General features: G+C 42.9%; 1 protein-coding gene across 1 annotated transcript in view; it reads right to left on the bottom strand.

Annotated features, from left to right (window-relative positions):
• ret (ret proto-oncogene receptor tyrosine kinase) overlaps nucleotides 1–20,749 on the bottom strand; it is a 54,280-nt gene that overhangs the window by 1,523 nt on the left and 32,008 nt on the right. The window contains exons 5-22 of the mRNA XM_061836782.1: nucleotides 9,123–9,421; nucleotides 8,693–8,960; nucleotides 7,091–7,329; nucleotides 6,817–7,012; nucleotides 6,544–6,743; nucleotides 5,835–6,117; nucleotides 5,499–5,630; nucleotides 5,267–5,377; nucleotides 5,049–5,162; nucleotides 3,426–3,670; nucleotides 3,195–3,342; nucleotides 1,933–2,040; nucleotides 1,641–1,855; nucleotides 1,424–1,546; nucleotides 1,268–1,338; nucleotides 1,020–1,157; nucleotides 815–914; nucleotides 64–211 (exon numbers count right to left, since the gene is read on the bottom strand). Of these exons, the coding sequence (XP_061692766.1) occupies nucleotides 64–211; nucleotides 815–914; nucleotides 1,020–1,157; nucleotides 1,268–1,338; nucleotides 1,424–1,546; nucleotides 1,641–1,855; nucleotides 1,933–2,040; nucleotides 3,195–3,342; nucleotides 3,426–3,670; nucleotides 5,049–5,162; nucleotides 5,267–5,377; nucleotides 5,499–5,630; nucleotides 5,835–6,117; nucleotides 6,544–6,743; nucleotides 6,817–7,012; nucleotides 7,091–7,329; nucleotides 8,693–8,960; nucleotides 9,123–9,421 (3,138 nt within the window). The remainder of the gene's footprint in view (nucleotides 1–63; nucleotides 212–814; nucleotides 915–1,019; nucleotides 1,158–1,267; nucleotides 1,339–1,423; nucleotides 1,547–1,640; nucleotides 1,856–1,932; nucleotides 2,041–3,194; nucleotides 3,343–3,425; nucleotides 3,671–5,048; nucleotides 5,163–5,266; nucleotides 5,378–5,498; nucleotides 5,631–5,834; nucleotides 6,118–6,543; nucleotides 6,744–6,816; nucleotides 7,013–7,090; nucleotides 7,330–8,692; nucleotides 8,961–9,122; nucleotides 9,422–20,749) is intronic.

Below are 20,749 nucleotides of genomic sequence, written 5' to 3'. Positions count from 1 at the left end.
GCTGAAAACACAGAGCCTGCTTGTCCTGTTTCTAAAATCTAGTAAATGCATGGGAAATTCTACCATAGAGCTTGTTTTCAATCCATGTGGAGGGGAGGGTTCGAGGGATAGGGGCGTTATTACAGTCCACAAGTGGTGTGTCCTCTTCAGAGAGCGCGTCATCGTACAGCAGGGCATCAGCAGGCGTGGACGCCGCCAGGTCCAGGTAATCCTGACAAAAGCAGATCAAGGTGTGATTAGGCTGATCATGTGGGCCGGCCTGACTTTGTCTTTTTTTTTTTTCTTTTTTTTTTTTTTTTAATCTCGGCACATTAACAAACTCCCTTGTTTGATCAGGCCGCAACCCTCTAGGAACAAGAGGGACTCAGGGTGCAGTTTTTCTTTGTGTAAATGCAGCCTTGCCAAGGCCCACATTCTTTGCTCTTCAAAAGCTAAATTATAGGTTCCAAAGGTTTTAGATCAGAAAAGGGAAACAGGCATTTACGGGAAGTGGACTAACGCTTCAACGCGCTGTCGTTCGCGCAGCTGCAAGAGTACACGTGTCCCGTTTGCAACACGGCTGTCATTTCACATGCGTGGAGTCTAAATGTCAAGAAAATGTGTCAAATGCATCCACCCATGAGATGGATTTGTTTGTCAAAAATACAGATAATGAATGATTTCTTTCCATTTCTTCATAAATGTAGCAATTTATAAGCCGAGGAATCTTAAGAAGAAATGGACATAACCCTTCTCATGAAAAGGTAGTTGAACCATATCAGCAGCCAATCGGTGAAGAAAGGTAGCGCTAATAATGCAAATTGCTTCACCATACCCGACTTTTAACCATCATCTTTTCCAGTTCTTTGCTGATGTCAGAAAATGTCGGCCTCTTGTCTGATTCTTGTTTCCAGCATCGGCCCATGAGGTGATACCTGCGCGACATGTTTTTGCAGTTGCTTGAGTAAATATTACCCGCGTTGCACCAGCAGGTGTGTGACACATGGTACTTGGACGACATTACAAAGATGAGAGCTCACATTTCCTCAGAGCAGTTCTCCGGTCTCTCCATCCTGTAGCCGGTCTTCAACAGGTTAAAGAGGCGTTCAGGTGCAATACCCGGGTATGGATTACCTCCTAATGTCATAATTTCCCATAAGAGCACTCCAAAGGACCAGCTGTAATCCAGATGAAAGAGCAAACATTCTTGTAAAACAACATTTGCTGTAATATCATAAACAAGGGGTGTTGAATTATTGCTTGGAAAAATTCAGTCGACTGCACTCACACGTCACTTTGTGTTGTGTAAATGTGATCAAAAAGGGACTCTATTGCCATCCATTTAACAGGTATTCGACCCTTCACAGAAGATAACACAAGGTTTTGATTGTGAAATCAAAGATGATGAGGAAACATTTGAACTTTTGTTTTTTTTTTTTGTAACCTTGCTCCTCTTAACATAAGAGTCCTCCTCGTACACATCTCTGGAGAGCCCAAAGTCAGAGATTTTCATCTTTCTTCCCTCTGCTACAAGTACATTTCGTGCCGCAAGGTCCCTGTGAACAAGCTGTTCAAAAAAGATTCTCAGAAATCTTCATCACAATATGTATCATGATGATATGAACATTAAAAAAAACAACAACAACAACAACCCTGCAAACCTTCATTTCAGCTAAATACTGCATGCCTCTGGAGATCTGCCACGCAAAGGAGATCAGGTCACCCATCGTGAGGGCCCTATCGTCTGGGTTCTCCAAGTAGCTGGAGTTTCGGTTAGCGTCCATTCCCATGAAGCTCGGGCCAACTTTCCGGCTCTCCCGAAGGAAGTTGCGAAGCGACCCGAACTTGGCGTATTCGACGATCAGATATAATGGACCTAGTCGGCGGAACACACTCTTCAGACTCTGTGCACAACCCAGACTGACAGAGCGAGGAGCTATGCTGAGGTCCTACCGTCCTGGCTGCATGCGCCGTACATCTTTATGACGTGAGGGTGGTTTACTTGCTTGAGCAAAGTGAATTCTGACAACAGGTCACGGAGCTCACTATGGGAGGCATTTTCTATCAGGGAGAATAAAAATAATTTTATAGGAAGAAACCAGTCTTTAACTCAGACCACTAGGTACACATGCACATCCTTTTCCCGATTCTATATAAGAAAAGCATAATATAATGAACAACACTCAGTATGGATGCACTTTTGTCTGACTCCACTACAAAGTTAACTGTTGCTGTTGCTAGTTTGCATCTTCTCCCAGTAACCGTGTGGATTTATTTTTTCCTGGATTCTCTGGTTTCCTCCCACATCCCCCCAAAACATGCACGGTTGGTTGATTGAAGACTCTAAATTGGCCCTAAGGTGTGAATGTGTGTGTGAATAGTTTTTTTTTCGTCAATATGTACGCTGCAATTGGCTGGCAACCAGTTCAGCGTGTACACCGCCTCTCGGCCGGAGTCGGCGGCAGGCAGCACACCCACGACCATTGTGAGGATATAGTTACAATAAAGCACAAGTTTTTAGTGCAGATGATACCTCTGTGGTTATTTTTTTTATCTTTTATGGTTAATTATTGATAAATTGACAGTTTTAGTGACCGTGGCTAATTAATTCATAATTTTTGATTGCTTTAACTATTGCAGGGTGCATTATTAGATTATTTTTAAATCAATCCACCGGTTGTATTGAATTGAATTTATTGCTGTTTTATTTTCAGAAAATCAACTGCTTTCTAGTCTGACAGAAGAAATTTGAGCAGCTAACTGTTTATTCAATAAAGTAAGAATTTCAAATGGACAGAACTTAAAATTACAATCTTCTGCATTTTATAGTAGTTAATTGGAGAAAGCACTTCAGGTTATCACAAAGTAAAACTGTAAGTTAGCGCAAATAGAAGTTCGTCAACTTTAGTAAAGGTTTTATGTAATCACAATATAAAATGACAAGTTATTGCGACTTACAGATGCGTTGACAACAAATAAAATGAAAAGTTGATGAAACTCAAAACCAAAACTTAAAAGATTAAGTTTAGGTGCCCAACTTAAAATTTTACGGAAGTTTCTTGCCTTACAATTTTAGGTTTGCCCAACTTTTTTTTTTTTTTTTTTTTTTTTTTTTTTACAGTGTAGGCGGTACGGAAAATGGACGGATGGAAAGCTGTGTGTAGGTGTACCCAGTGAAGTGTTAGTTGCGTTTGCTGTGGTTTGGCCTTTCTTACCTTTAAGCATTTTCACAGCCACAGTAGTGTAACCGGCTTTTCCTTTCAACCTGAATGCTGTCGCTTTGACAACTTTCCCAAACTCTCCCTCTCCCAAAGTCTTGCCAAGCACTAGGTTCTTACGAGGGAATTCCCATTTGGGATCTTCCTGTTGGAAGAAAATGACCACAATGTCCCGTTTGATATCTCAAAGCGTCAGCGTCAAAAGGTGTGACGTCGGGAGCAGCTCACGGGTATTTTAAAGGTGTCGGCCTCGATGGATTCCTGCGAGCCTCTACGTAGGTTGTTTGCCGGGAAGCTGATGGGATAGGCCTGTGCCGGCCGGCGAAACGTCATCTCGGCGGACGCTATTGGGGCCTTGGGGGAGTTCTTGTGGTACCGGTGGAGGAAGTATGAAGAAAGGAGGATGGAGATGATGAAGGAGAGGAGCAGAGCCGTGGCGATGACTGTCTTACACATGTCGTCACATAGCACCTCTGGTGAACACAGTAAAAAAAAAATCAAACAAAAAAAAGGGCAATATTTTAACTGTGTGGAATTACATTTGGCTTGAAGCAATAATAAAAAAAAAATGTAAAATATCAGGATCGTATGATGATGTATTCTCTTTTTCCAAAATCTTGGATTTAAAATCCAAGGTTCAAGATCAGTGACACAATCGCATTTATGCAACGATGTCACGTTAGTGGCGGAAGAGCAAAGTGTTTACTATGTATCCAATCGGATTGATCGGTCATTGCTGTGCTGACAGGTCCGCAGTTACCGTTAGTAAAATTACTTTGAGATTTCCGGGGGCCCCCCCAGACATCTAATAAAAACTGATTAGTTATTTGATTTAGACCAGTTTTTGTTTTTTTTTTTTTTTCACACGCTTATAAGTTCATCGAAAACGCTGAATCTATCTTGACTGTTTTGACTACAGCTGCAGCTATCAAATATTTTAGCATTGCTTTTTTTTTGACAAACTTTAACGGTCCGGGCTGCATGGTGGGGCCTGGATAGAGCATCTGCCTCACAGTTTTGAGGACCGGGGTTCAAATCCCAGCCCCGCCTGTTTGCATGTTCTCCCCGTGTCAACATGTGTTTCCTCCTACATCCCCCAAACATGCAAGGTAGGCTAATTGGAGACTCTAAATTGCCTGTAGTTGTGAAAGTAAGTGCAAATGGTTGTTTGCTTATACTTGCCCGTGATTGGCTGGCAACCGGTTCAAGGTATGCCCCGCCAATTGCCTGAAGATAACTGGGATAGGTTACAGGCCCCTAGTGAGAATAAGCGGCTAGAAAAATGGATGGCTTTCTTCCACCTTCTTACAGCGTGTGCACTCGATTCAAGGAAACAAACTTGTTGGGGCGTTGTGAGGACAACGAATCACAGCGATCACAATAAAGTGGAGATGAGGTGAAAGCTAAAAGAAAACATTGTCTTCATGAAAACATTCCAAGATTTTTAAATCTTTTCACAGTGACACCAAATGATTGTAACCAACAAAGCAAAAGCCGCTCTCGGAGGAGGGAGGATTCAACTGAGATGAAGTGACACAAGTGCTCCTTTTCATCACGAAGTTGAAATGTTAAACTGCATTAAAATCTGCAAATTATTATAATTTTTAGTTTAAACAAATTATTATTTAGTAACTTGGGCAGACAGATGTGAAACGCCGCCACATCTGGCTTTGCCTTGGGCCCCCAAATGGCAAATGCTGCACAAGGTTTTCTTTTTCAAAGTTGCAGTCCCCAATTTCTTATAACTTTGGGGCCGTGGGCCATTTTGACCCGAGCCAGCCGTTTTCAGCGTTCTCGTGCAGTTTCTTCATTGGACATCCACGAGTTCCAGTCAGTTGTGTGACAACTCACCCTCGATATCTTCCTTTTCACAGAAGCATCTCTCAGTCAAGCAGTAGCAGGTCCCGTAGCCAGCCTGGATTCCGTTCCTTAGGCCCAGTTCGTGACCGCCAGTGACAGTTTCCTCTTCACACACGAGCACACACACAGCCACATAGACACGTACCCAAACACGTACAACATTGTGAATACTGCAGTCGGAATCTGCCACGAACGATGCCACGACTTACTCGTACAGTCTTGCGGGCATATTGATGTATCTTTGCTTTCAATTGCATCACAAAAGCTATCTGGACATGTGCGCAGGTCAGGGGAGCAGGTTGAGTAGTTTTCTGTAATTCCTGAATGAAAAATTGGAATATGAGCATGATTTAAATGTTTCATCCCTATGAACATTCTAAATATTTAAAAATGACAACTGTTAGTTCGGGTTTTTGTTTTTAAAAACACACTGAAAATGACCTTTTTCAGTGCCTTGCCTCCACTGGCATCTCCCAGTGGTGGCCCCAAGCCCTCTGGTGGACTCACAATCTCCTCGGCGTCTGTTTTCTGCGCAGGAAAGAAACTGCGGATTCGCTTGACTGTCCTGGTTTACTATTTAACACAGACACCAAACAAAGCATACATGACGAAATGCACCGGGAAGGGAGAGGAACAGCACACAAAACTGCACTTCATTCTAAACAACGGAAAAAATGGATTGAGATGAAATGACATGCAGTGATAAAGAAACCCTTCTTGTCTTTCGCTTAAGAATTGACTTTGCTGCATTAAAGATAGCATTTGCAGGTATTCCACCTTCAGTATCTAGAATGATTTGGATGTGAGTGCTGGCCTCCAACTGTGCGTGCCCCTCCTGAGCTACAACAATGTACTGCAGATCCTGGCACTCGGGTCTTCGTAGAGACTCGGAGTCGTTGACGTAGAGGAGTCCCCACATTTCGTCAGGTGCCTGAGCGATGCTTATGGCTGCATAGCAGGACAGCTCGTCGGCAGAGATGTTTTTATCAGGAACCTTGAGCTGGTATGTGACACTGAAGCCATCAAATTCTTGGCAGTTTTCCACGCAGACTCTGCCGACCTGAAAAGGAGGGAGCGGGGATTTGATGTCGTTTTCAGATTTTTGTGCCTCTGCAATTGCCTGACAACCAGTCCGCGGCGTACCCCGCCTCTGGTGACAAGAAAACCAATGGATGGATGGACTTTTAGTCAGTTGCTATTGAGTCAGCTTGACAGGCTTGACAGGAAGTCAAACTCTCTCACTAATAAAGCTGTGCCACCGGTGACTTCACAGCAGAGGATGACGCATGTGGGGGCTTCAGATAGCGCGCAGGCAGATTTTAGACAAAAAGATTGTTCAACAGGCAACTAGAGTTTTCACCATTTATGTTGGTCTTGTGTCTCAAAATGATGCCATGGTGAGAAAATTGATGATGTCTAAGTGAGAATCTGGACATACACACACACACACACACACCAGAAGATTGGTTTCCAAATTTTCGACTACCTGAGCATAGATGGAAGCTCTGCGTGTGAGCTTGAAGATGTGTGTGACGTTCTCAAAGCGGATGTGGACTGGTAAGATGGTGACGTTGAAGTGGAGCGCCACAGCTCCCTGTTGACCCGGGTAGGTGGTGTCATTGACTAGGTAGTTCAGCTGCATGCTGCGATTCTCCGTCACAAGCAGGTTCCTCTTGAGGACCAGCTCTGAAAGGGCATGGTGAAAAGTTCTGTTCACCTGTTCATAAAAACTTGACGTTCAACAGATAGGATTCCATACGATAGTTATGAACGGTTTCTCTGACGCCGTTGTGAGCAGCTTTCATTTCACTGAAGGTGCGTTTTACGTCAAATGTTTTCCTTGTCCATTGGTCGGTGTTGAGCAGGGTCTCAACATACCTATTGTGACTCTGGTCTATAGAATAAATAGAGGTCAAGTCCCTGTCAAAAACTGACAATGTCCCATAAGTACCACCCTGGAAAGAAACAAGTGAGATCAGTCAGTGTTTCTGTGGAGATCATTTCAGATTGATTTTGAAGTTTTGATTTCTTACTTTAGTCCGATTGAAGCTGATGACAATATCTGCCCTGTCTGTTCCATTCACATATGGCGCATTGTCGTCCTCGTCGTTGACAAAAACATCCAGAGGGGTGTCCAGCGTTGTGACGGCGCTCTCCGTCCGGACTGTGCAAACTAGCAGGAGCTTATAACGTTCACCTTCTTCTCGGTCTAGAGGAGCAGTCACGACCATCTCTGAGGTGTTCTGATTCACAGCAAATGGTGCAGGCGTCTCTGTTATAACAAAAAGGAGAAAAATCACCACTGTTTAGAGCACACTGATGAAAATGTGCTCTGTCAATTTGGGGGGAGGAGGGGGGGTGGTCAGCCAGAGTGTGCTTCAAGATACGATGCAAATAAGGGGGTCACCAACACCAACAAATTTGGTGCTTTACGCAGGCGTAGAATCAAAGTCACAATTCTGATAGTGTGACACCTTCATATATATTGAAATAAAGTGTTATTTATTGATACTGAGTTGATTCCTTCAGATCTGCTGATAATTATTGTAATTACCGTAATTTCCGGCCTACAAGCTGCGACTTTTTTCACACGCTTTCAACCCTGCGGTTTATGCGGTGATGCGGCGCTAGCGTTAGCACGGCGCTAGTATTAATGCTCCTGGTTATAAGCCTCGGTACACAGAAAGGGTTTAGCGCTAGAGCAGCACTATAACCGGGTGTGCTCTCTCGGCCGGGAATTATGGTACCATTATCGATGTCTTGAAATTGATGAACAATTCGTTATTAATAATAATGTAATTGAAGGTAATCTGGGCAAATATGTTCTTTCAGAATCACGTATGATCTCTCAGTAATTAATACCCGAGAAGTAGCCCCTACTCCCAAAACAGTTGTCCTAAGCAGTATTGGCCGGTATAAATGCTTCAATATTTGGCGTTTTCATTCTCAAAGATTGTGAAGTCCAACTGGTCCACTGTGACAACAGGAATTAACTTAAAAATATTCAAAAGCACTCTTCTGAAAGAAAGCGTGTAACATCTTCAACAACAACCTCCATTATTTTTAATTTAATGTGACGTGACGGTACGGACATCACGGTTGTGCAGTGGCAGTTTAGCAAACGGACTTTTCGAAAATGGAATGTTTTGCTACCAGGTCATCTATGTTGTGGCCAGTTTGCAGAAGTCTTGGGACACATGACCCAAGTGTTACGCAAAATGGGGGTTACAAGGAACTTTGTGACAGTTGGAATGGGACATCTGCCAGGAAAAAAAAAAATCTGGATATCATCATCAGGTTAATGTAGTCCATGAACAATATGTTGAATTGGGTCTTTGGTTCAGGAAGTACAAATACTACTGTAATACTTTTTTTTCATGAGGTCTCTATACTTTACTTGAGGGTTTATTTTTTTGGGCAAGCTTTTTTCTTTACTCCCTATATTAATGCCGAGATCCTTGGTGATGTGGTCAGTGGACACATAATCTCAGCCTCCTGAGATAAATGGTGTCAGAAGTTTGATGCTTAGCTGCGACCTTAACTTGGTGAAAACCTGCACCATATTCAGGGCTATATCAACACACACAAAAAAGTCACTTGTGCAAGTCCAATTTTAGACTTTTTTGGTCTCTAACCTGATTCCACACTGTAAGAGATGGTGTAGTTGGGGCACACATTAAGTCTCGAGAGTCGTCGCAGCTGCATTACGGTCCCGGGGAACCTGTTCTCCATGATGTGAGGTCTGGGGGTGCCCCGATGAGGGAAACATAGCTCTTTCAGAGTCGTCTCCGCACACTGTGGCATTGTCGCATTGACAAAGTCCAGGATAATCCGAGGGGTATTTGTACTGCACAAGAATGGCTTGGTGAGCGTTGGCAGCACCATAACATAGAGGGACAACTTCTTCACCGACCACGAAGGTTTATCTGATAAAAATGCAGAGAGAGAGAGAAAAACAGAAGCATTTTAATCTCAAACAGAACTCTTCCTGATGATGCAATTCCTTTATCAGTATGGGAAGAGAGGAGGCCATCTAATTGAATCTTAAAGTAGAAGATAGCTGACGGCACGGTTCCAAAAGCCTCTAGATGTATGTGAACTGCTTGTATGTCGCTCACACAGCGAGCTGAAGTCACTCTCGTCCAGGGTTTTGCTCAAGGACAGCACCCCGGTGTCGGTATCCATATTAAACCAGGAGCTGTAGGCAGGCCGCTTGGTCGAGCTCAGCCAGCACAGGTAGAAGTGCGCCTTCTCTGACTCGCTGTCCGGCATGGCGTGGACCTGGAGGAGCAGGCTCCCAGCTGCCTGACCCACATAAATGGTCTCTTTGTACTCATTCTGAGGGAAGTACAATCCTTTAGCACCTGTTAACACACAAATAATAATGGTTTTTGAAAAAGAAGACTAACATGAGCTTTGATGAAGAAATCACTTGTGGTGTAGGAGAGTTTGGGCACAGCTTTCACTTTGATTGGGCTGCGGGGATTATAATCTCTTTCCGTACCATTTATCCTCACAAACATGGATGTAAAACAACTATCCACCCATCCCTACATTTTCCATACCGTTTAGATCGCATAAAATAAAATACTAATAACATGAAATGTACAGTATATATTTAATTTATTGCTAAAGAGCAGAAAAATGGAACGTGACATGCTCCATTCATTCAATCCTCTTCCTCTGTTCAGTGAGCGGAAATTGAAAGGAGGGCTCAAATGGCATTTGTGCAGCTCTTTTAATGAATTTCTCATGTGGTCGATACCATGTGGTTTCCAATCGTCCTTGTATAAACCTTGAGAAGTTTAATTACGCCAGGTCACATGACACAGAGGAGAAATGAATCATTACCTGCCAGAGGAAGCGGTACTGTATATGTGCTTGTAAGGCGAATCCATAAGGCGCTGCATCCCATCGGCTATATGTTTTACAGGAAAACTGAGATGCGAGTGTCGGGCCTGTAATTACATCCCTGCTATGATCCTCTTTGACGACAGTGGGCAACCATTTAGGGAGCGCGCTAATGTCATTAGCAGACAGCAAAACTAGATTTTCTATTTCTGTTGGTGCAATTCAGGCCTCGGCTCTGGTTTCAGACATTGATTTAATTTCACAGGACCTGGATGACAGGAGGCTGGATTGATGGATAAAATGTTCCTTCCTGAAAGATTGTGATTCACTCAGTGTAGCTGCGACATTAAAAATACAAAAGACAAACAAACAGACAAAAAAACCCAGCAGTACTCTTGCTTGTTCCTCCTGTAGGAGAAATTATAACAATTGAATTTAAATTAATTCTACAACACCAGAAAGTACATTTTCAGTCACAGCAGTTCAAAACATTGATAAATACCAAACAAACAAAATACTTTACATACCAGAATGGCATAAGTAGCCCTACTACAACGCTGTTTGTTTATTTTCAGCATTTTGTGCAAAATGGATTTAGTCATATGACAATGGATATGCTTTTGATCAATTGCATTGTTAACCCTTCTGCTTAAATGTGGCCAGAGACAATCATTATTGGGACCGGAGGAAAAGACATGATTCTAAATTTGCCCTCTGATGAACTAAATGGTTTGGGTGGGTGCTTATTATTATTATTATTATTATTATTGTTGCCTTTTAGGATTTGCGTGAGGGTTATACAGTTTTGGTGAGGATGCTTTTGGTTGTGGGCTATGTAGGGGAAAAATTCTGGGGACGGAGGGGTGGGGGCGCTGGCCTCTAATTATACCAATTATAGCCTTTAGAGGGCACTATTATCTTGCTAAGCGAGACTCGTGCTTGTCACAGTGGAATGCGGTAGTTAAATCATTTTCATCAATCAGCAGACAATTGATAATAATGACTAATAGTGATTTATTTCAAGATGAGAAAAGATAAATAATACAAAAAGCAAGCACCAAGCTCTTCGGTTCAGCATCTAGAAGGTCCCAGGAGAGGGGAGCAAAAGATACTTATGAAAGCAAATGTTGGCTTGACGCCACGGTGGCCATGCAAGACAACTTATTCGTATCAGTCAAAATTCAACCAGGACTGAAGCTAACGGCAGGCAAGTGATCAGACTTAATGAATTGAATGGATCCAGCAGACCTCTCAAGGCAAATGATATTTTCGGTCTGTAAGAACATGTTGACTCATTACATCCCCCGTGAGAATGATACAAATGTGACATTTCAGTTCTTCAGACCATGTAACGTTAACGTACATAACACTGCAAACAAGGTTCTTCCAGGAATTGGAATATGAGTAAATTATTTCGGGGAGCGCATTAGCGTGTTATAGCAAAGCAAACATTACCTTTTACAACTACGGACAGCTATAAAAGCTGATGCCGAGCTGCGCCTTTTGCACATAGTCAACATATTCTCTTAAAAGACAGGAATATGTAATTTTGCAAACAGGCATTGTGTTTGAACAAGAGGCCTCTTGCATCCATCCTCCATGTTTTCAATAGCTATTTTCTACCTCTGAGTGGATGCGAGAAACACTTTTCAAAAACAGCCACAATGACGACACACTCTTTGCTCGACCTTGTCGAGAGGCCAGGAGGTAATAACGACCCACGTGTCCATTTTGTCTCGTATATTATCCGCGGAAGGACAAAGTGGACGGAGGCTCATCACAATATCTATGAGAGGCCGTCGCAAACCAAAGTCTGTCTAGCGGTCCTCAGACAGGCCTGATTGGGTGAGACGCCCTTTCTGTTGTCCTAGACAAAGACGGGAACTCAATTAGCTCAATGCACGCTTTGACTGATAGATTTACCAGCAATGAGCTCATGCAATGCACGTGCTAAGATTCACTCGGCCCACATGCTTTGGAGATCTCGAGGAAATCATTTCAAGAGCCACCAGCTCAACATCACACTTGATAGAAAGCACCGAAGAGCAGTAGAGGTAGATGATATCCTCCCTCTTTCCGCTCGGTTGGTGCGAACACAGCGGCCTTTGTTTGCCAAGGTCAACAATGCGCTGCATGTGTCCTTGGAAACGACTCATTGGAAAGGCAGCAGACCAATCAATAGCCGTGGTAATCAACAGTGATGATCATTGTTTTCCCCTGATGAGGCAGACATGGAGAGAAGATGATGGCGGCACGTGTGAAATCATAATGGACCCGCTCAGTGAAGCGTTACTTGCAATATAAAACGGGATCATTTTTGTAGCTTCACACGGAGGTCTGTGGTGTTATAATCCAATTCACTCTGTCCTATTCATCCAAGGATAAATCATTACAATTACCCTCCTACTTAATCATCAGATATCATGACAAGATCGCTTGTAAAGACTGACTCCTTTGCTCGTGTTGTTTCATCACATCACACTAGAAGCATTGAATAAAGATCATACTTTAAAAGGAATAAGCTGTAAGTAGGAAATAAAGCCATTTCCTGTCACACGGGAAGCCTGACGATGTATCTGGTCACTTTCCAGCAAAAGTTAATCAGGCCTTTTGCTCACTTTACTGCGCTGCATACCTTAACATAATAATCCATTACACCAAATCATGTAATCCAATTAGCTCAAAGAGATGAGAAGAGCATGAGAGCCAACGTACCGTGTTCATCAGTCATCCACAAATCTAATAGAACATCTCCTCAGGGGTCAGATGCGAGTACAAATGAAGTTTTCAGAACTCCCTGGGGTCTGTCAATGGATTCTTTGCGTGATGCGCAAAGTCACTCACAATCCTGCTTTGACAGAAGGTCTCTGAAGAGCAGCACCGATGAAGCGATCGGCAGCACGCAAATGTACGCAGCAGCGGAAATTGCACGAGATCGCTTCTAATTTTACGTACCGTACAATTTGCTCTTTGACCGTTTTAAGTATAATGTGAATGTCACAAAAGTGAAGACCTCCCTGTTATCAAAAGTGCAAATAAGTCCATTCTGGGGTTAGTAAGAAGGCCACTTGCTAGTTTGCAGGCAGATGGTCCATTATAATAATTCTGGGGGTGGTTGGTTTGGGTGATACCACGTTGACTCAAAATGGTGAAAATAAACCCTCCCTCCATACTTTATCCTGATAATCGTCAACATTTGGGCTACCCTGTAAATGTTTCTTGTTGAGCTGCTTGCTCTTACTTGAAAATGATTTTTAAAAAAAAGTTAATGGTGCCCTATGAAGTTTTTGCACTTCTATATCCTTTGGGGAACCAGAGTCTGCTTAAAAAACTTAAACTTAAAAAAAAATTTCATTCCAGTTGCCAATGGAGTAGGAACACCATATTTATATATTAAAACTATAGAGCAACGCCACGTATTTGACAGTTAACGTGATTTCCTGGATTATTAAACTTGGATCATGAAACTTTACCGTACTTTACTTCAACTTGACAAAACATTTCTAGTGCTACTTTGTGGCCTTTTTTGGTTCCATATCTGTTCACGTTTTAGTGACATTGCACCATCTCCTACATCTATCTTGAATATGGAGCGCATGATGGAACAAAAAGACAGATTCTGCCTTATGGGAGGTGGAGGTGTGGATCCCCCATCATAAATGGAATTAAAGCTCTCAAGGTTTCTGGCAATGGCTGGCGGAAAATGAATTTCCAAGTGAAGTAAAGGGTTCAATATATGCTCAGGGAGGTTTACAGGCAACAGAGAGGTCAAACATACAAAAATAAAAGACTTAAATGAAGGGACTCTGTGGAAAAGTGGTTAGTACAGCCGCCTCATAGTTTAGCGCTTGGATGCTTGAGTCGGGGTCCAGCTTCCCTGTGTGGAGTTTGCATATTGTTGCATAGGAAATGGATGGATGGATGGATGGATGGATGGATGGAGAAAACGCAGAATACAACATGATTGCAGTACACTAATGCAATAATAACATACTATTACTCCTCCCATCTTGATCTGCAGTACAGCCATACAGACTATGAGCACACAAATGTCTCATAGTTGGAAAGACGATGTAAAACACAGTGGGCACCACTGGGGAACTGGAAAATAACTTGTCAAGACCGATGCGAAACAAAAGGCCCAAATTCCCGAAGGGCAAGATTTCAATCAACGTCTCCTTGTCCTTTCATCGCAGCAAATTAGATTCTAACCAAGCATGAGGAGGAAGCATGACCCATAACTGACTAAAGGATCATGCGGAGAGCTGGGGAAGTTCAGAGGGGGATGTTAAACCTTGGCAAAAAAAAAAAGAGAGAAAAACACAAACATTACTTTCCTGGGATTGTGCTTGTATGTACATTATTGTTATTATTGTTGGCTTCTTTTTTTGGATTCCCAGAAAAGGGAGAAAATGATCGAAAGTGCTTTACAGACATCTCAAATCTGAATATCAATAGCCACTTTTTAAAACCACCAACTACATTTGCCAATAGGAAGATGGTCATGATGTTGAGCATGACTAAAGAAAAGATGAAAAAATTACTGTAATAAACAACTAAATACAGGACATGCATATACAGCCATGCCTTAAAATGGAGAGCAAAATCAGAGACGCGTGGCAGAAAACGGAAGACAACCATCAATATAAATGGCAGAATAACTAGAATGGCAAGAGGCTCAGCCAATAATCAGCTACGGGATGATCAAAGACAGTCTGGCATTACCTGTAAGTACTGTGACAGTGAGAACATGCCTGTGTGAAGCGGATCTATATACAAGAAACCCCCGCAAAGTCCCTATGTTAAAACAAACAAACAAAAAAAACATGTGCAGAAGAGGCTACAATTTGCCAAAGGACACATCAACAGGCCCAAAGAGAAGTGGAGGAACATTTTGCAGACTGATGAGAGTAAAAGTGCTCTTTTTGTGTTCAGCAGCGGCCCCAGACAGTTTGTGAGACGACCCGCAAAGTGAATTGAAGCCACAGTCCACAATGAAGAAGACAGTGAAGCATGGTGGTGCAAGCATCATGAAACAGTCATGTCTCTCCTGCTGCGGTGTTGGGCGTATTTATCGCCTCCCAGGGATCGTGGATTGGTTTGCATACATCAAAATACTTGAAGAGGTTATGTTGCCTTGTGCTGAGGACACTTGAAATGGGTGTTTCAACAAGACAATGACCCCAAACACACGAGTAAACATGCAAAGTCTTGATTCCAAATCAAAAACGTTAATGTCATGGAGTGGCCAGCCCAATCCCCAGACCTTAAACCAATCGAGAACTTGTGGGGTGACATACAAAATGCTGTTTCTGAAGCAAAATCAATAAATGTAAACGAATTGTGGAATGTCATGAAGGAATCTTGGAGTGGAATGACAACTGAAATGTGTCACAAGTTGAGTTTTGAGTTTGCAAAATGAACACACACCATTCTTGTTGGTTTTCTGAGGATCTACTGGACCCTCTGGTAACTGGTTTAACATATCACAAAGAAGTATACCGAAAACGTGGATTCATCCGGTTAGTCACATTGGACTGCTATTATTTTGTACACTACTGTATAATGAGAAGGAACACGTTCCACACACACTGAGATCAAATATGTCAAGAAAATCTTCACCAAATAACTTTGACCATCATGTTTTCAAATTATATTCAAAGAGGCATAGTGACAGGAAGAGAGACAAATTGAAAAGATTAATGACACTTCCATGTTGGCAACACAAAACAGAAGCTTTACTAAATCATGTAATGCAATAAAGAGCTAAATCAAATACCAGAATGCACCAAATGAGATTTATTGTTATGGTGCTGCTCAAAGAGAAAGATGCTGATGAAAATGATGCAAGCCAGATGGGGAGGAGATTTGAGAGAGGTTGTGGTTATCGGCGTGTCTGGGATGGACAAGACATTGCTGGAAGTTAACACTTTGCTAAGGTTACCAAAGGGCAAAGAGGGTCAAAGGTAGGGAAACACAACTCGGAGGAATAGAAACGGTTTGGCGGAGGTGATGGATTATATTTGAGTGTGCACTATTAAAAAGGATTCTGAAAAAGCCTGTCATGAGGTTTGTCTGGACTCCACAGCGCAGCTTGTGACTGATTACGTTGGCCTAAATCAATTGTTAACTGGATAAAGCGTTATAATATTTTTTTTGTTGTTGCTTTCCAACAACTGTGACAATCTTTAGATCTTTCACGTCCCTTTCCGTTATCTAAAGGTGTAGCCTGCGGCCACTATTAGCTGCTGAGCGCTAATTGGCCATTTCCTCTGATTCATCACCTCGGCAAGAAACACTTCAGCAATCAGTAACACGCGACCTGGAGTGGGAAGGATGGGGATGGCCTCCGAATGCATTAGACAAATGTTTAAAACATTAAAGACCCCAAAATGAGGCACGCTCAATTTATTTTCACTCTTATGCCATTAGTGCCTTAAACATACACAACTTTAAGGACAGCTACGCAGTTTAACAGGATTTATCCATCCATCCATTTTCCTCACTAGTGTCACGGGGGGACTGGGGCCCATCCCGACTTTCTTTAAGCGAGGTGAGGGGTACAAACTGGTCGCCACCCAATCACAGGGCACATAGAAACAAACAACCATTCGCGCTCATGTTCCCACAAAAAAAAAACAAAAAAAAAAACTGAAAGAACATACAAACACCACGAGGCCCGATTTGAACCCCAGTCCTCAGAAATGGGAGTGCTAACCAGTCAATCAATGTGCAGCCTAACAAGATTTTCCTTCTTATCCAGCTGAGAAAGGTTGCCAAAATATTAGAAACACCTCTCCTTTCTATGCCAGAACAACAACAACAAAAAATCCACATTTTCTAGCCCATTTATGTGGTGATGCCATTTTGACTATCTGCACATACATCATTTGAGTACATCCCTCCACCAAGACCCAAAATCAGTGTCGGAAAGGCTAAAGGGTGACGGCAACCATGCCAGAACGAATGGAAGTGAACGAGACATGTGACTAGCCAGACTAATAGGTACAGCAGATACCTAGAAAGGAGCCAGCTGGTCATTTACAGTACCGACAGGTGCAAAACCAAGCCGGGCTCTCACTTTGGTTGCAGTACAGAAAAGTATCCTCGTTAAAGTGCCACTGTCATGAAATACATGATTTTTAGTGTGTTATTAAAGAAAAAACGGCAGCTGACATGGACCCATGCGTTTTTTCACCACAAAACATGATTTTGAAGTATACAGCCTTTTGTAACTCCCGCCATGAAAATCCTCTCGAGGGATTTGTTTTCGAGAAGAAGCAGGAAGTGACGTACATGGCAGGAACGGCCTCAAGTGGACTCATTTGTTTCTATTAGTTTAACCTCCGGGAAGGTAGCTCGTTGTTCCTTCATGTTAGCCAAAATGCCAGCTCGTTGCATTGCTGGACATTGCTGAACACCCGGGAGGATGGATTTACCCTTCATACGTTTGCCAGTGACCCAGTTCATCTTGAAAATGGATTCCACGGGTGCAAATGACGAGAGCTTCGTTGGTTCCAAATGACAGGTAGGTGTGTATACAGCTACAAAGACTAAACAATAGGGGGGGGGGGGGCGTAATCCATAAATCAGGGTTGATAAATGTGTCGATGTGTGCATCGGAAGGTTGACAAGGCCGAGCCTGCCGCTGGCCTTGTCGGCCAGGGTGGCTCGTCGCGCGGTCGCTCATGTCCGCTGCGGAAGTGGGCATTTATCACCGCCACGCGGAGGTGGATAGGGTGTGGAGGTGGTTTGGCCGTGATCCGCATATCATCTAAATATGGTTCGAAACAATAGGGTAATATTGCCCCGGACACTTCACTCGGTTGTGAGATGTTTTCTTCATAAAGAGCTTCCATGTCTGAAGGGGCGTCTCCCACAGTAGGGGCCACAGCGTATTTTCAATGGCGAATGTACGGGTTGATGTCACGGACAGCAAACGCAGCCAATATGGCGACCACTTGGACGTCGAATGAGACTTTCGCAACTTTGCACATTGATGACGCGCTCTCCGCTCATATTTATTTTTTCATGTAGACATTGAAGTGAATAATCTTATATGCATTTTTCATTTCAATATCTATTTTAGAATGTTTATAGGGATGACACTAGACCTTTAAAGTAAACAATAAAGTGAAACTGAGCGAGAGTATTCCCTTTCTGGTTCAAGTGGATGTCTCATTTGTTGTTATTTTGGAACAGGACATACATATATTACACACATGACATAATAAGGACTATGTACTGCATGTAAATTATTTAAATGCACTGAGATGCATCTTACATCATTAGCTCCAACAAAGAGTCTGTGTCATTGTCGTGAAGGGGTCGAGAGTACAATGAAATCAATGTGATCCGTCATTTGGGCAACAGATAACAAAGTGGCCGCTGTGTTCTGACAATATTTTCCCAAAGAAAACAAACAGGCGGTGTTTGCCCGGAGATGTGAGCAGCTGCTCCACACCTGCCTGCTGCTGCTGCCCTCCTTTTTTCCTCTTTCACCTTTGTCGTGGCAATCAGTCAGGTGAGCGGATCACGTAGCCGTCAGCTAATTAGGATCGCAGCCTTCACTTTCTCATGCAAACCAAAGCAGCAGCAAGCGTGAGAAGAAATAACTTCTAATGGAAGACGTGTGAAGCCAATCGGGAGTGAGACGCAAAAATATGTACGGGTCGTGTGTGCAGGATGTGTGATGCAAAGTAACATCAATCAACCTTTGCCTGCCCTGAGAACTGCCGTCAACATGACAAATAATCAGAGGACATTACATACGGCCACATCACCTCAAAAATGATCATCAATCATTTGAACGACCCGGCAAGAAGACGTTTTTTTTTCTCTCTCTGGGGAATTACGTTTACTGGTCACGCCACTTTTGCAGAAAAGGAACTGAAGACAATTCATTGGAGGACGACCATCTCATCTTGATTGGAAAGACTGACTGTATGATTGAAGTGCTCTATTTTTTGCTGGATAAGACTGCATTGGAGTGGCCCCAGGCCCCCCATAGAAAATCAGCAAATCCACATAACATTTGGCCAGGCGACAGTATTAGGACACCTTCCACTTACACACAAATTTTAATTCCTTCCGTCAAATCATTTATGGAAGACGCTTATGTATTAATTGGAGTTGTTATTAATCCAATTTATAGTCCGGTTACTAATGTTGGCCTCCTTTACAAACTCTGTTCTAATACAGCACTAAGTACTGGACTAAGAACAGTCGATACCAAACACCTTTTTCTTGACCTTGCTTTGTGTACTGGGCCACAGTCACCATGAAAAGGTTTTCCCCAAACTGAAAACACAGAATTGTCTGACAAAGGTTCTCGCCCACCCCCTGAGTGAGTTATTTAACTGTTAAAGTGTTCATCACAGGACTTTCGTCCAAAGAACATATACCGACCGGTAGTTTGTGTCCCCACAAGGACGTCCATGCTCCTGAGCTATGAGCGCCACTTTAAATATAGACCGTTTGGGACGACCGTGTTGGTACAGTTGGGCTGTGGGATTGTGAATGGGCTTATGATATTATGACATATAGCTTTATTCATTCGACCGGTACACCGACATGCCATAACTCACATAACATACCATACACACCATCTCAATGTCACGTCACACTCTAAGCATTGTTCGGAGAAACAACTACAATATGGCAATATTTACTGGTTGTTTAGTTTTTTTCTTTTTTATAAACATGCAGGGTAATGAACCATTGAAGTGAGAACTATATGTTTGGAACTGTGCTAAAACACCATGTATTGCAGCTCCAAAAACAAACAGGAAGAAGTTATCTAATCTGTTATCAAGCCCTTAAAGAGATTAAGCACCAAGAAACGCAGTCTGAAATATTTACAAATTATACGCATCATTTTCGTATATTGACCTGAAAAGTAACTGTGCACATTATACACAATGTATTTTGAAATACAACCCCCGCTTAGGCAAGTGTTCTTCCCTTTATACACACAAAAAAAAAAAAAAAACGCAGCTCTATAGTACATATTGTACACCCATCCCTCTTAATTCCACACAAAATACTCAAATTAACGTTCTAAATGACATTTGTAAATACAATGTGTCTTTTTAAACAAATTATGCTGCAAGTACTTTGTTATATTTGAGGAGGAACAGCACATTTGGATGTTAGCCAGTCTTATGCAAGAGAAAAAAAATGTCTTTCACTTTCAAGTGAAGCTCCCTTTTTTAAAGAAAACGTTTTGTCAAAGTGTTTTTTAAACAAATTATTCTGCAAGTACTTGATTCGATATAAAGACTGGAACAGATTTGAATGTCTGCTGAAGTCTTCCGTGAGAAATAAATCTGTTTCTCCTTCAAATAATCTTCCCTCCTTAATGGTAAACTTTTAATATCCTGGGGGACAAAATAGCAGTGATGCTGAATCTCACCTGGCAGCAGCATCCACAGTAGCAGCAGCAGCACCGAGGCGGCGCTTCCGCACGAGAAAGCACAACTTGACCCCATCTTCGCCAAGCATAAGTGAAAGTTGATGCATGAAAATGCAATTCAGACACTCGGCGGAACCATTGAAGGCAACGATGAAAACAAAGCGCTGCGGGTGGCCCGCGTGGCCCCCCACTCCGAGTTCTCCGCGTCCCGTGGATGCCGCGGTGCGGTGCGCGGTGGCTCCGAGTGGCTGCTCTGGCTGCTGGGCGGACCGGCTGCACGGGGCGTAGGGGGTGGGGGAGGCGGGTATGTGCGCTGCATGGTCGGGGGTGGGGGGTGCAGATCAGCGCCTCATTGCCCTCAACGGGCGACAAAGCATCTGCAGGAAATGGAAAAGCACCATTTGACAGCAGCTCAATCATCTCATTC

This window comes from Syngnathoides biaculeatus, chromosome 12 (assembly GCF_019802595.1).
Source record: "Syngnathoides biaculeatus isolate LvHL_M chromosome 12, ASM1980259v1, whole genome shotgun sequence".
Taxonomy (NCBI): domain Eukaryota; kingdom Metazoa; phylum Chordata; class Actinopteri; order Syngnathiformes; family Syngnathidae; genus Syngnathoides; species Syngnathoides biaculeatus.
The sequence above is the reverse complement of the archived record's forward strand: the minus strand, read 5'-3'. Positions and strand labels throughout refer to the sequence as shown.